Source organism: Serinus canaria, chromosome 1 (assembly GCF_022539315.1).
Source record: "Serinus canaria isolate serCan28SL12 chromosome 1, serCan2020, whole genome shotgun sequence".
NCBI classification, from domain to species: Eukaryota; Metazoa; Chordata; class Aves; order Passeriformes; family Fringillidae; genus Serinus; species Serinus canaria.
In genome coordinates, this window is record NC_066313.1 from 49,597,300 (window position 1) to 49,612,609 (window position 15,310).

The window sequence follows — 15,310 nt, forward strand, 5'->3', positions numbered from 1 at the left end:
TATATTTTTTGAGAATTTATTCCAGCACTTTATAGAAAACTGAGGTAACCCTAACAGAAGCAAAACTCAAGTCAGTATTACAGAAAGAATAAGAAAAATCACCAGTGAATTCAAATCTGAAAGTACAACCATACACTGTTCATTCTTTAAAGCTCTTCAATATTGTACAAGTTTCAGGAAGACAGATTGGCTTAGTTTGTTGGCAATTCACAGCTCTGAAAGCACAAACAAAACTGTGACTGTACTGTAATGCAGTGTGACATTAGTATGAAAGAGTCAAGACCCTCCCTCTGTCTTTGATCTCATTTGAAGCATGACAACATCAGACTGGCATTACTAATGCACAGGTCCCCAGTGTACACTGGGTCTCACTTTTGCATGCTCTGAGCTTTCCATACCCTTTTCACTACAGATCTGTAGATGTCAAGGACTCCTAGCCTTGAGCATGCACTACTAAGTATGTATGAGCAAAACACATTTATAAAAGACCTTTAAAAATTAAATGTGCTTTCTCTTGGACCTTCTACAGTCTGGAAAAGATCTGCAGTTGGATTTCAGGAAAACCTTTCCAGCTTCAGACAAAAACATCTGGAATGTCAAGGGACTAATGGAAGTCCTGAGAACAACTTTATGAACATTACTGTTATAACTCAGTAAAATCCAATAATGTTTACCATAACATTGAATCTAAACATGCATCAGCGTGAACCATGAATGATAATTCCAAGTTGCAATATGTCCTAACATTTCCAGATATAACAGAAACAAATGGCTGTGGTCATTCACAACAGAACGTTGCACAATGTTGGACAGAGTGCCTCTTTTTATAAGGAGATTCCAGATGGGCGATGAGACAAAAGCAGGTATATTTATTTGAATGAATTTATAAGAAATGTTAAAGCTACTATTTAATAAAATAAAAACCTGATTACCACGTAAGAAAATCTTTTTGGAAATGCTTTCTTTTTTCAAAATGTAGAAATTCTCTGCTGACAATCTTATAAAACACATACATGCTGCAAAAATGAAACATACAGAGGAGCAATGAAGAATTACCTCAGCTTTCACCACCACTTCACTTGATTGAAACTGTTCTTGTGTTCCATTAAGCATAATAATATATTTGGAAAATGTAAATAACCTAATTACATTTCTTTGCTTCAAGCTTCCAGGCACCAGTCATATATCGCAGTCGTATAAAAAGAAGATCCCTGCCCATCTGCAGCCAGCTCCAAAAGGGAACTAACTTAGAACCTGTGATTAATGAAGAAGAAAATCAGAACGACATTGTTAGGAAAAAAATGAGCACCGGCAAGACTTAGATTTAAGCAGTCATGAACCTCTGCATTCTCAGCATACTCAGCCCCACAAACTAGATCTTAAATTAATAAAAAAGATATATTTTGAAAGCAATTGCTTTATAGTATTACATTATGCCATAGGTGAGACATTCTAGTTTGCAAGGAGCACAGTAATTCCATGTTTGTGACAAGATGCGCACTGCTCTCCATGACAAGGCTTTGTTCAAGTAAATAGGAACCTGAACACCAGTAACTAAGCAAATTGTTTATCTAGCAACTTTGGAGAAGAGGACCACCAGCTTGTCCTACAACAATAATATGAAGGTACCTATCTTCAAGCAACGCAAGGAACCCACACTACAAAACCAAGCCTTCTACCATCTCTGTTAAAATTTGTGTTGGGTGCAATGTACACATAGAACTGCACTGAAAGGAAACATTTCTAGTAAAGTTGGCTCAGGACATTCTCTACTTGCACCTTTCAACATTACTACAGTTCATTGTAATTTCTGTTGTCCAGGGGTTGTGCTGAGGAAATTAAAACAAGAGAAAAAACATGAAAACAGCAAAAAAACAGAGGAGACGCATTCGATGGGGGGAAGTGAGCCAAAGCAAGCAGTACCTCTTAAGCTGGTTCTGCACTGAAGAAATATGCAAGGAGTGGAGCTTTACTTCCAAGTAACTTAGTGGCAGACCCTACAGGTCTGAAACAATACCACATCTTGAGAAGAGATGGTACTCTAGAGGAAGCTTTAGTAGCTGACAATTTTGGAAGGCAAGATACAGTGAAACGGAACTGAATCAGTAAGTGATGATGGTCAGACTCCCTGCACAGTGTTTTAAAATTGCACTAATTTATTAACACATTACAGCAAGAAGACATGCCAAAATCATGTTTTGTCCTAGCACTGTAATTCCTTACTTTTGTCTCCAGTGGGACTGCAGAGTTTTTGCCATGCTACCCCTTCACCTATGCTTTCTGGACCAAGCCATAGCAAGAGGCTGGCAAGGACATGAAATTCAGAATTTGTATGGAGAGAAGACTGTGTGCTATCAAAACCAGGTAAATAGGGCCATAACCTTGGATCTGTTATTCTGGATTGACATGTCAGGAATCTTTTAAGAACATGAACTATCTCCCTACCTTCTATTTCAGTCCAGTTGACAGCAACTTCTGCTATAGGTATTTTCAAGCGCTGGGCTATATAAAGAAGTTCCACATCAAACGCCCTGAAGAGGAACAGGAAATACCAAATATAATCACACATACTCTCAGATGAAAGACAGTGGAAATGTTAATTAAATGACTGTTCATTTATGCAGTTGATACCAATGCTCTATGGGTCAGATACACATGGATGGGAAATTAATTTTCTTGACTAAACATCTCACAACACAGCCAAAATAGACAACAATACTTCACTGTGTCCTGTATTTGAAGGTATAGATCACTCTGTGTTCAGCCCACTTCTTGCTTTTCCTTCTGTCACAATCACAATTTAAATGTTTTTGAAGACCATGAAGACCAAGCAGTCAAATGTACAGTGTCACTCCACATCTCTAGTTTCATCAAAGGGGACATCTATCTGCTGTGGCTTTATGCTGATCTGGTGGGTGCTCCTTTTACTTTCTCAGTCAAGGAACTCAAGGCAGCAGCACAGCAGTGAGAAATTATTTATGTTACCATGCACAACCGAATCCAAACAACAGTTTAGTGACCACTTAATGCACAACACAAAAACCCTCTTGAGAGACATGTGGGTTTTTTTGGCTCATTTTTTTGCAGGCTGTACGGCAAAATTAACTGGGGCAGTGATCCTGCTGTGTCAGGTGCTCCTTCCTATTCACTTTGTCAAGAATGCACCTTAATCCCCTCAGGTCTCTGCACAGAGAATTGTCTGTGTGTTTCATTCCTGTAAATTCATTCTCAAGTAGGCCTTCTGGCTCTGAAACACCAGACTTTTGATAGGCAACAAGTAGTTTGGCAGCTTTTAATGCTCGTTTAGAAATCAACATATGAAACTGCCAGTAGCTACTATTGAAAGGGCTGAACACAAATCACAATTAAGAAGATTCTGATAATTTGCCTTAAATTCTTGTTGCTGAGTCAAAGACAGTTTTCTTTTGAAGTGAAAGAAAATATTTTGCCACTGGAGGAAATGTATGCAATAAAAAAATCCCAAAATTATTCATTTATGCTTAAAGAGTTATTTGAATTCATGTCTTTGGTAATTCCATTTAACACTAGAGAAAAGATGGAAAGGGGCAAAGTGATCAAGAGCAGGCAGAAGACACACTTTAGCAGGTTGCTTGCCAAGTTCAGATGTTATTTCCTTCTACTGCAAGCCACCTTTTCCTTTTAAGTAGTGCATTTCTGTAAAACTATTAATAAATGCAACAACAGCAGCAGTCCACTCTGAAATGTGCACATAGGTCTGACACACACAGGTAGGTTCCCACTGAAGTGCAGACCACAGCCGGCTGGCTTGCTGGTGGAATCACAGGCACACACGCACAGACCTGGACTTGCGCTCTCTGTGTACATGACAGGAGAGCCACTGATTCCACATGGGACAGCACTAAAACAAGCAAAGGCAGCACAGACAGATGGTATCTACAGAGGCTACAGCTATTGTGTATAGCGAATTTAGAGCTGCTTTGCAAATCTGATTTTGATTAGGATACAGGCCTTTTCATTGCCACCAAAAAAGTTAGAAGAATATTTATTTTTTTACCTTGGTGAACTAAATCTGCTCCAAGCAGCCCTGTCATTTCATTGCTGTCTTTACATGAGGGAAGAATATTATTTTATTAATCACTCCATGGTCTCTTCTACTGAAGAGGTAGTATTTAATTTTTTGCTGACATTTTACATTTGTAAGCCAAAAACCCAATGTATTCACCTTTGAATGTTTATGAATCATGTGTATTAAGACTAAATCTAATTTCGTAATACTTACTTAAATGACTAAAAATCTTAAGAGACGCAGAATAATTGTCTGATGAATTAGACTGTATGAGCTCCTCTAAAAGTATTACATAAACTATTAGCCTAGTGAACTAATAGTTATTTGCAGTAATTCCTGTGGACAACTGATTACTGGAATGTCAGCACATACATCACAGAACAACAACATTAAATAGTTCTGTGAACTACAGGGCTCAAAGTAAGAGATTAAAAGCACAGGAATTAATCAGGTTGAACACTAATATTGTTACGTGTGGTTGCCATTTGGGTAACAGTGAACATATCCTGAAATTAGAAAAACACAACCTATTCAAAGCTGAAATGAGAATGACTTCAGTAGAATATCATTGGGTTATTGTTTTTCATCCCTTTTCCCCACCACCTTTCAGTATGCCAGAATGGTTAGTCAGGGAATACAGGCTGCAGTGTTCTCAATACACTGACGGCAGTACAGGCACACTGCAGATCACCAGATCCAGATGGTACAGGAGAACCATACAGAACTTGGGTGTGTTAAATAGAGCCTACCCTAGAGGAGATCAAAGCCACACACGTGGATGAGCTGTAAGTGCAGTTCATGTGCCATTTGTGAGCAGTTAACCTGTGACAGAACCACTCCCAGAAAGAGCAAGATATTATTCACACCATGTACTTCATTCTGCTGCCTCTTGGGAGGGGGACACACAGCTCAGAACACCCAAACTTGGCTCCAGCCTGAAAGAATTCACATTCCAATCTAAGTATCCTGAGTTAAGATAGCTAAAAATCTATGGTGTGAATGATTTCCCCATCTATTTCTAATAGTGGCTCCATGACGTGCTAATTACCACAAACATGTATTGTAAAGTAAAGAAAAAATTCTCCATGTGGTTGTGTTTTGGTTAAGTTACAATTTAAGACAATGCTGGCTAAAATTAATCTGAAAAGCAAGCTGGTAGGTGTTTAATTGAATTCAATCTTTTTAAACTGAATCCTTAAGATGCTTGATATTATACAATATCTATCCTTAAAAATTATCTTGTATTTTAAAATTGCACTAGGACTCTTTCTTTTACTGGTCCAGTTTTATGTGTTTCAAAAACCAAAATCAGGCCTTCAGCTATAATGTTCTAACTGGAATTTACGAGTTTTGTATATCCAAGATATGTTTTTCCAAGAAACTCTTAAAGACAAAGAAAACAGCGAACGGTCAAAGAGGTCTAACCATGAAATAGGATGCCAAGTGGGCTAGACTGCAAGAACTGCCCTAGCTGAACTTGGGCTTTTGAAAGTCCACATGTCAGCCAAGAGCAGGACTTTTTAAAAGACAAAACAGACAGAGTAAAACAGCAAAAATATTTTTGCGTTGACTAGACACTCATAAACAATTCTACTTGCCATGCACAAAACCAGGAAAAACAATTCATTCCACTGCTTGTGTTGGTCTGCAATGGCACAAAAGTGGGGAAAAAAATCTCTGCAGCAATATGAATGCTTATTTTTCTGTAACTTTTATATAGCAACTCACATTTAGAGATTAGTGACAAACTGGAGAAACATTTTTTTACCAGTTTCTTTCCCAGTTTTAAATGTCAAACAGCATGTCTTGTTCGGTGCACAAGGCAATTTTTATAGATAAAAGTAATAGCAACAATTTGATCTTTTAATTGATCTGCTGACTTGTACAATGCCATCATAAATTGCCACTTCACAAAAATATGTCAATCAAACCAGGAGTAAAACTACATTTTGAATTTCCCCTCCTTTCATCATAAAGGTAGGACTGTAATTGCTATGTCTAGTTCTCCTAAGGATAGACATTTTCTGGCTGGAAGAAAGTTTATCTTTTTTTTTTTTTTGCTGTCAGAAAAAAATCAATGATCAAATTTAGGATAGGAAAACTCAGCCAGCGAGACCATTTAATTTTCCAGTATTTCTCCTGTGCATCAAAATTTAACACGAACAGTTACATTTTTCAGGTCAAGACTGTAGATGCAGAACTAGATCTTCTTTTATAGCCTGAAGTGACTAATTCCAACTGTCTCTGTTATGCTTTTATAATATCTCTTTTAATTTTCTTTTAAGTTTAAATTAAAAAATCTGCTCCATCCATTTCTGAAAAACAGATTAGCTGTGTAATCAAATTCAGAATCTAAAACACAAAGCATATGCTCTCTGTTCAAAAGGTTGCTTTCATTTCAAACCAATGTCAAAACTTTGCGATTTAGAAAGTAAATTTCAAGAATGTTTCATTTATACTCATATATACACAGCTAAAGGATAGTTAAACAAAAAAGACAATGAGAAGACTCACCAAAAAAAGCCAGTTTAGGATGTAAGTATTGAATATATAAACAGTTTGTAGTATCTATTAATTTTCAAATGCCATCTAAAATTTAGGGTTGGATTAAAAAATATTCTAGGAAATATCTTGGTCTCTCTTTAAGAAGTGTTACGTGATCCTTAATGCTATAATAATAAAACTGTATTTTTCATTGTATCCTTCAGTTTCAAGATTTCTTAAATGTAAGCATCTATAAATCAAATTCAGTGCAGCAAGAAGAAAAATCTGTTTTCTAGTATTTTTTATATTAAAGAGGTGATAATCACATCAATGTCTACTGGAATGGAAAAAGCATGGTGAAAACTTTAGGAAGTGAGGGTCTAAGCCAGTGGGAATTATTAGATAGCTGATTTTATAGTACTTTTGTTTTAACTTCATGAGTAAACACGTTAAGCCTCAATTTTAGTCTAAATATTTTTTATAAGCATTCACCTAGCACTGTAGTAGCCCCACAAATCCAAGCCTGACTAAGCCTGAGCAGACAGGACAGACAATTTGTTTGTGCAGAAGCCTGGTGTTCATTCCCTTCAGCAGCTCACCACACATTCCAGTGCAGCAGCTGGGGAGCCCTTGGCAGGCTCAAAGGACCAGGGTGCTAAACTCAGATGGCTTTTATCCTATTAAATCCAGGACTCTCCTCTGTTATTCCCTGAACATCTAGCACTGACCACACAGAACTGAACACCCCTTCACGTACCTAACAGACCTGCAACCCACTTGTGGGATTTTAAGATTCAATGAGAATCAAATGTCCATTCCCTTGGATGTCAAGTAGCCCAGTGCAGTGACAGAGAAGCGGAAATAAATCCAGATTTCAGAGCCTCTTATCCAGTACCAAGATAGTGGTTCCTCTGCTACTCCTTGCTGATGGTTTCAGTATGAACAAGTTGTTTTGTCACCCAGCTGGGGCCACATTGTTCCAGGTCAGCAAAAGTACAATTGCAACTACTATTTCTTATTCTTCTGTCTCCATACTCATGATATGTACAGAATCTCTATGGCACAATGCCTAACCAGTTTGTATTTTCCTTTTTACACATGTTATACAATGGAAAGTGATCAGATTTGCTTAAAAAGAAGTTTCCAGCATTGAGCTATTTCAGATTCTTACACAATTACATACAAAGAAATCTAATGCTATGGGATGAATGTTTGATGTCCCTATATAATTTCCAATTGCAATTATCCCAACTGTTTGTACAATGTTGACATTTCACTTAGGACTATCATTTCCCTGAATATATGCACTCTCCCCACATACTTATACCTCCCCATCTCCCAGTTTATTTCCAGATCTTTTGAATATTACCTGGAAAAGAGACAATACTTGATTTGTGCACTGACATGCTATCTCCCAGTGTCAGATGCTAAATGACTAGCTGTGGAACAGAAAAGTAACTTTTGAGACCTTGCTATAAGGTTTTTTCTTCAGCAGTGTCAATAATCTGAGTTTCTCTCCCCTAAGAGGGTTTAATTTTCCACAAACCTTGCCAAAGCTTTTGATCTTGAAATCTCTGATGTTCTGTCAGATTTGGTTTAAATTAGCCAATAAATATAAAAAAGAAGGCGGGTTTACATAGAGACTGTTGATAGAGAGATGAGCATGAAACCAGAAAATACACTGCCAGTTTGTACAGAAGTAAACCAAATTTTAAAAGACCCAAAAAATCTATAGCTGTTTTAGGCAATTTCTGACTTATAATTATCTGAAGAGCTTCTTTCTTGGAAGAACTTAAGTTGTTCTTTTCTTGACACACAAAACAAGCATTCTTCACCACTAACTAGCACATTTCAGATAAATAATTAAACATACAAGGAATAAGTTTATGGATTACTGCAGATAAAACAGCAAGAATAGAAGGCTCATCTTCTAGTGGCACATACAAGGCTCAATGAACTAAGATATGAAGAACTGTCTGTATGTTCCACACCAACGATATAATTACTACAAAATGTTAGCAATACCCCTTTTTTATTGCTTCTATTACTGGATAACAGGGTACAGCACAATTGTTTTTACTCTTTCATTCTTTTGGTGCTACTTAATTGAAGTGCAGAAGGAAGCTTGTTTTTATCTAGAAAACACTTTATATAACCAATAAATCCAATTACAAAAAAATCCTTAATTTTAAAAAAGAATAAAATTTAAGATTGAGTTTTTTACAGCTGAAACTGATTATCCTCATTTACTTCTTTCAGTTTTCTTTTTACAGTGTTAAATTTATAAAATGAAGTTAAATAATGTAATTTTGAGATGTGCACTTCTGGGCCTAGCATATGAGTTTAACCATTTATTATTACTACTTAGAAAATCCCTGAATGTGAAATTTACAGAGCTTTATAGATCAAGACTGGGTTTGGAGGTAGCAGCACAAATCCTACTTCTGGCTCAGCCATAGTCTCCTTTAGGTCAATAAGCAAACCACTCAGGTGGGAAAGTGATTTTCTGACCGCTGACTGCTCAGTTTGATACAACAATAGCTTTCTGTTCCACAAGAGATTCGTGTGCCCAGAGACGGCGTTTGCAACTGCAAAAGTCTGGAGGGGCAGTACAGCCCCTAAAACTGTACACATTGGAATTGACTAGGACTGTAGGATTGCACACATTTGTGTATGGGAACATTGCTCAGCAATTCTGTTCCCTGTCAAGCAAACAGAAGCCCATGAGAGATTTTCCTGAATGAAGACAATAGTTTGAAGAAGTTTGATTATACCTAATTAAACTATCCTTTTTAGCAAAAATTGTGGCATGGTATTTGTGTGAAAATACCATAATTTCTGTAGATTTTCTATGTGCTTCAGTCCCGCAATAGTAGTCATGGCTGTATCACTCACATATGGGAACTAAATTATAACTAAAGGAGCGCTAAAGTAATTAAAAGGCCACACATAATTTTCAATTTTCTGAAATTAAAGATATCTGTCAATGTTCCTCATATAAAATATTTTAGCAAGAAAGTAAGTAAAGAATAAGCATTTGTTTTCACTTTAGAGTCCTCAACAATTACAAATACCTTATCAGATATTGACTTTACATAAAATACTTTGGTTAAACATTACTGAATTGCAATGTATAAAAAATAACACTGATAGGAATTTTGAATATGATTAATACCTCTTAACTTTCTTTATCATAATAACAGCTGTTCTCTATTTCTTACTCTGCTTGCATGGCTTATATCTGTAAAACGAGAGAGGACTCTCAGAAACTGGGAGTGAATTACAGCACCATGAAAAACTGTCTGAAATTTCTTCTGGAGGTGAGAAAGAAGAGTTATTGGGATTTTCAGTTGTTTGAGGCCCTTTTTCCTCTTCTTTCCCCTCTCCTCTTTCCTAATCAATTACCATTTCTTATGACAAGGCAAAACCAAAGTATCCTACAGAGGGTTACATACATCTTTTGAGAAAAGAGAATGAAATTAAATAAAGAATAAAATTAAATACCCAACTACTTTCCTACTATGTATCTTAATAAGAACACAGAATTTATAGCAATTTCCAGGATACTTTAACATAACAAGAAATCAAAGCTGCTATGCAGGAAATACTATAATTGGCTAAACAGAGCATCTGAGATGCATACACAGACATCACATGCTTCATTGTAGCTGCAACACTAAAATTATTTTTTCAAACCTATGTTCAATTATAAAAAAACACCACCAACAAAAAAGGAACAATTTACCAGCGTTCTATGTGAAGATTTGAGAAAGTCTGCAAGGCAGCTTCTCTGGTTAGAAGTTTAAATCCACACTGTGTGTCCCGGATCTCTTTGACACAGAGAAACCACACCAGGAAGTGGAACCCATACATGAGGAGAGTTCGAAAGTAAGAGCGCTGTGGACAAAGGAGAGAAGTTAGGTGGTTTTATTTGAGTGATGAGTGAAGTGCTTGAAGAGAACTGACTTATAGGACAGTAATCTTGTTTTGTGATAGCTTTCAAAGTTTGTAAACTGGTTGTATTTTGCACTGGAATGAAAAAAGAACTTAAAAATTGTTACAGTACAAAAAAAATATTGGCTGAAAGAGAAATATTTTGATCTAGGGAAAGACGTCCCAGTCATGTGTATAGTCTAGGATAGGAGAAATCCAAGTTCCTTTTTCTCCTCTCCCCAGTTCAGAGCAGTTTTTCAGTCTGGATTATTCCTTATTAAGTAAAGCAGGAACCTGCACCTGAATTTCAAATAATTAGTGGAACGGCCATAGTATCTTCTGCATTATTCTTTGGAAGTATGTAATGGAGTAAGTGAAAACAAGGTCTAAAGTAAAGGCTGCTGCGCAAGATATTTAATTTTATATTTCCAGCAATGTTACAGTCATCTCTTTTGTTCTTTTGCTTTCACAGATATATTTTATATTCCTGATAAATGTACCCAGCCTACTCGTTGGTTACACTTGTGGTCCTGACCCAACAGTCATACAGATAAGTTTGGCCATAAACTCCAGAGGCTGGAGTCTGGATTTGCAGAGGTCCCTCTCAGTCTTTTACTCAAGACAGTTCCTAAACAACTAAAGCTGTGATCTAAAAACTGCTTCTGAACTCACTGCTGTTCTCAAGCTAAATTTAAGTGATTGTATCTATGACTGCAATCCATATATCCTGTAAAATTGTTAGGAGCCAATGATTCAAGGGTTAAGTATCTCTGGGTGATAAGAGATGCCTTTAAAGCCAACAATTTAGAATCTCACTTGAAAAATAGAGAAGATGCTTGGCTTATTATGTAATAGCCTTTGGCTTAAGGAAAATCAAATTCATAGTCTGTGTCTTTTGAAAAGTGCTCCTGCCCCGGGTTAATGGTGGATCTGGTGTAGCTTCCTTGGCTCTTGGCTCTGTGTCCAAGAACACCAGGCTCCCCCCAGGGGCAGAAGGGAAGCACTATGAGGCTGCATGATTGTCAGACAGTGAAACTGTGCACTGACTTCACAAAGAGGAGTTCTTGGGTTATACTTATCACTCCTAAGACTATTTATGCAAGTCATAGTATAGATTCATTAAAGGACATGAACAATTCTGAAGGCAGACCAGAATTCTTGATGTACTGAGACTGAACATAAGGGTGAAATTCTGGTTTTAATAAATTCAATACAGCTGCTTATTACAGCTACATTCTACTGTTTTAGATGCCAGTAAGTCCAGAGAGAAATCCCAACATCTAAAAGATTGCTCTGCAACTTTTTTTATACCTATTGCACTATACAATAGCTAAAAAAGACTATAGTCTTGTCCCACTATAGTAAAGGTAGTCTTTCTATTCCAGTCTAGGGACAACTGGGTGATGAAATGAAATGGACTACACATTTCAAGCAAATCAGTCCTACCTAACCAGGTTGTGATTCCTCTTAAAAATTCAGAAATATGGGGAGAAGCTGGAAGCAAAGGATGGACATGTCCAAACAATCATACTTCTGTATTAAAAGATGAAAGTCCTTTACAATTCCTCTCCCTAACGTAGCAAGACCTTCAAGAAATATGAATGCACTGAGAAAAGTCTGTCCACAACCAGTACTTGACCATGCAATAAAGCACTTTTTCTGGGCTCCACTTTATCAGCTACATAATCTCCCTGTAGTTAGTTCCTAGTTTCTGATAATGATGAAGGTTTTTTTCTTGTTGAGTTCTTTTTTTGGTTTTGGTTTCTTTTTCTTTTTGAGGATGAGGATGCATCAAGGATGCAAATATACCCACTGCAATATTTGCAAGAACTCAGGAAGAGTGAACCACTCCAACACAAACCAGAAGAAAAAAGTACAGAACTACCAGAGGCTGAACATTACCAGTGTAACTTCTTTTGAACTTCTGTAACTATTTTAGTAGTCGTGTATATATTTTAGAATAATTTCAAGTACTAAACATCAGTATAAACAAAGCTTACTCTTGAGAATATTCACCATGATGAGCACGTCCAATGACGCTAAAAAATGAGCCCAGCAATGTGTCTGTTGCAATACAAGTTCCATGCCTGTGCTTTGTCAATTACTGTCTGCCAAGACATCAGAAAATCAGATGCAAGATAAAGCCATGTGCCTCTGCATCACTGTTTATTACATGAGAGTTACACATAGAACAGTACCGTCTGTGAGTTCAAAACTCAAAAATTTTACTATGAGTAATACAGAAGACTTAAAACCACTTTCCCATGAATAGAGGTGTTCTTCAAACAGCTGGCTGCTAATTATCTCTAACTCATTTTAAACAGGTTTCAAGATCTGCAGGCCAACTTCTTTCACTGGAAGGAAATCAATAATAATGAACTCATCAGCTGCGTTCCCCTTAGAGCCCCAATACTGGTTACTGGCTACCAATTCTGTCAGGGTTTAGAAGCACTGCTTGTGAAATATTCTCAACTACAAAAATTAAATCCATAAATTGGAACACTAACAGAAATAAGCTCAAAGTTATAAAATCTAGAACGCGTCCTTTGTATATGATTGAGGACATCCTGCATGTATGACAAGCTTTTCCTTATTTTTAGCTTCCATTCTTTAAAAAAATCTTGATTATCTACTTGCAAAACCTGTAGAGCAGAAACAAATAATGGAAATATTTAGTTATTAGTACAGAGCAGGAAATGGAAACAAACCTTTGCTATTGAGTCCTTCTCCAGATGAGCTCTAGAACCACAGGAAATAGCCATCCCTTCCTGTATAGGAATATAAATTAAAGAGTTATTTCTTAAGTGAATATTATTTGAATTGGTGGAATCTTGTGTTGAGAACCATAAAATAAAAAAAAAACTTCAAAGCAGTACACTCTTCTGCTTCCTGTAGGTGCACTTCTTCTACTGCTAGGTTTTGGCCCTAAATCAGTCTTTTACAATTAAGAGACAATCCAAAGTTTATTATAATTTGCATAAGGTGCATGCAAATTGCCTCAATTTATTCAGGTCTTGTTTAGTTTTAAATTATTTACTTTATGCATATGGCAAATGTTAGCAGCTCAGATAAGCATGCAGCATTCCTAGGAACTAAGTGTTACAATGTACATTTTCCTTAAATATTGCATGATGGAAGCAATAACAGAATAAAGCACTTGTTGCACTGATGTATCTTCAAACGAATAAAATGCCATGATATAAACCAAAAATATAATCACAAATTAAATCAACATGATCAAAACAAAAGGTTTAACACTATTCTCACACTACTTCCCACATAAAATCTCTCAAATCTACTCCATTTGAGGCCAGTGCTGGAGAACCAGCAGCTGCTGCCATCCTGACAGGCAAGAGTGTCAGGGTCACATGGTGCCCGCTGGGTCCTCCACTAGTGGCTCTTGCACTCACAGGCTGTGACCCCTTCCACAGGTACATCCCCTGCAGCTCTGTAAGGCTGCACATCTCTTCTGGCACTCTGGGAAACCAGCTACAAGTACCTCACCCATCTGCATTTAAGCAGAAAATTAACCTCAGTTCTTTTAAGTCAAGCTCCCAAAAGAGAATGACTGTGCAGGGAGGTGTTCTTGTTCCACAGGTTCTTGAATTTTTGTTTACAATAAAAGTTCTTCCAAATACTGTCATTAAACAAAGGACCCTGAGAAAAGAAAGTCTATATAAAAGAGGGTGGAATTAAGATGTACCCTTAAAGGTATACAGGATGACATCAGATAAAATGAAAAAACAAAACAGTTCACAAAGAAAACTAAGTAGGCACCACATGGTATTCATACAGAACAGGACAACTTCAAACAATTTGCAGGGAGGATAAACAGCAAATAGAACATTCTGTACTGTCTTGGTGTAGGCACAATGGATGCAAAGGAGGTAAGAACTCAGTGAAAGCTCCTTCTGACAGCCCATTCTTGAGGCTTCTAACCTTACACTTAGGTTTTCAGACTTACACCTAAATCTTCAACTGGATCTCAAAACATTGAAGAGAGCTACAAAACTCTATCTTGTGCAATAAAGTATGCATGTGTTGCAGTAAAAGCATGAGAATTTATACTCACAGGCCATGGCTGGAGATTCTTTAGACCTTCCTCTACTTTTTCAATATCTGCAAATTTTGTAGCTCCATCTGCATCAGCCATAAGAATCGTTTTCCCCCGAGAGCTAAAGACACCCTGCAATGAAAGCAATCAATACAAAAATCAACACCTTTGTAATCAATTATTTGTCATAAACTAGGTGCAAGACACTCCAAAAACCTATGTAGTAACAAGACAGTGATATCTCACAGATTCCACACAGCAGGTGAGTCTTACTATTCTGCTACTAACAGTAACTTACCTATTTATATGGTAATAACATCTAGAGACTTCACACTCTGAGGGTCCACAGTGACAGACAATTACTGAACATGAAAGGCTAACAATCCTTCTCAGGAAAACCTAAATCTAAAAGGCAACAAGTTGTTACAGTCAGCTCTAGAGGGGATCACCAAGAAGCAGCAATTAGCAGTGGCCACTGCAGTGATGGCTTTTCTTTGTCATGTGCGCTGTGGAAAGGAGGATGGAGTGCGAGTTTTTCCTAACACAATTTCATGAAAATTCAAGAGCTATTTCTCAAAACTAATTTAAGACTAAGTCTCAAGTCACAGTATCACTGCAAAACACTTGTGATGCATAAGTTTCACAGCTTAATTTGCTATATGCTTGGTCAGAAATACTTAATTTTTTAAGGGGTCCAGACAGGAAAATAATTAGCAGTGGGTATGACAGAAGTACTGTTGTAACCAAGCATGTGTGCATCTGGAAAAGCCTGTCAAGGAAGTAGCTGTACA

At 37.0% G+C, this 15,310-nt stretch overlaps 1 protein-coding gene across 3 annotated transcripts in view; it reads right to left on the reverse strand.

Moving 5' to 3' along the window:
• ALG5 (ALG5 dolichyl-phosphate beta-glucosyltransferase) overlaps positions 1 to 15,310 on the reverse strand; it is a 21,067-nt gene continuing 5,757 nt past the window's right edge. For all 3 annotated transcript variants that reach the window (XM_018908559.3, XM_050980569.1, XM_018908560.3), the window contains 5 exons: positions 14,538 to 14,651; positions 13,174 to 13,233; positions 10,278 to 10,429; positions 2,446 to 2,531; positions 1 to 1,254 (listed from right to left, as the gene is read on the reverse strand). In XM_018908559.3, coding sequence (XP_018764104.1) covers positions 1,142 to 1,254; positions 2,446 to 2,531; positions 10,278 to 10,429; positions 13,174 to 13,233; positions 14,538 to 14,651 — 525 coding nt within the window. In that variant the 3' untranslated portion in view covers positions 1 to 1,141. The remainder of the gene's footprint in view (positions 1,255 to 2,445; positions 2,532 to 10,277; positions 10,430 to 13,173; positions 13,234 to 14,537; positions 14,652 to 15,310) is intronic.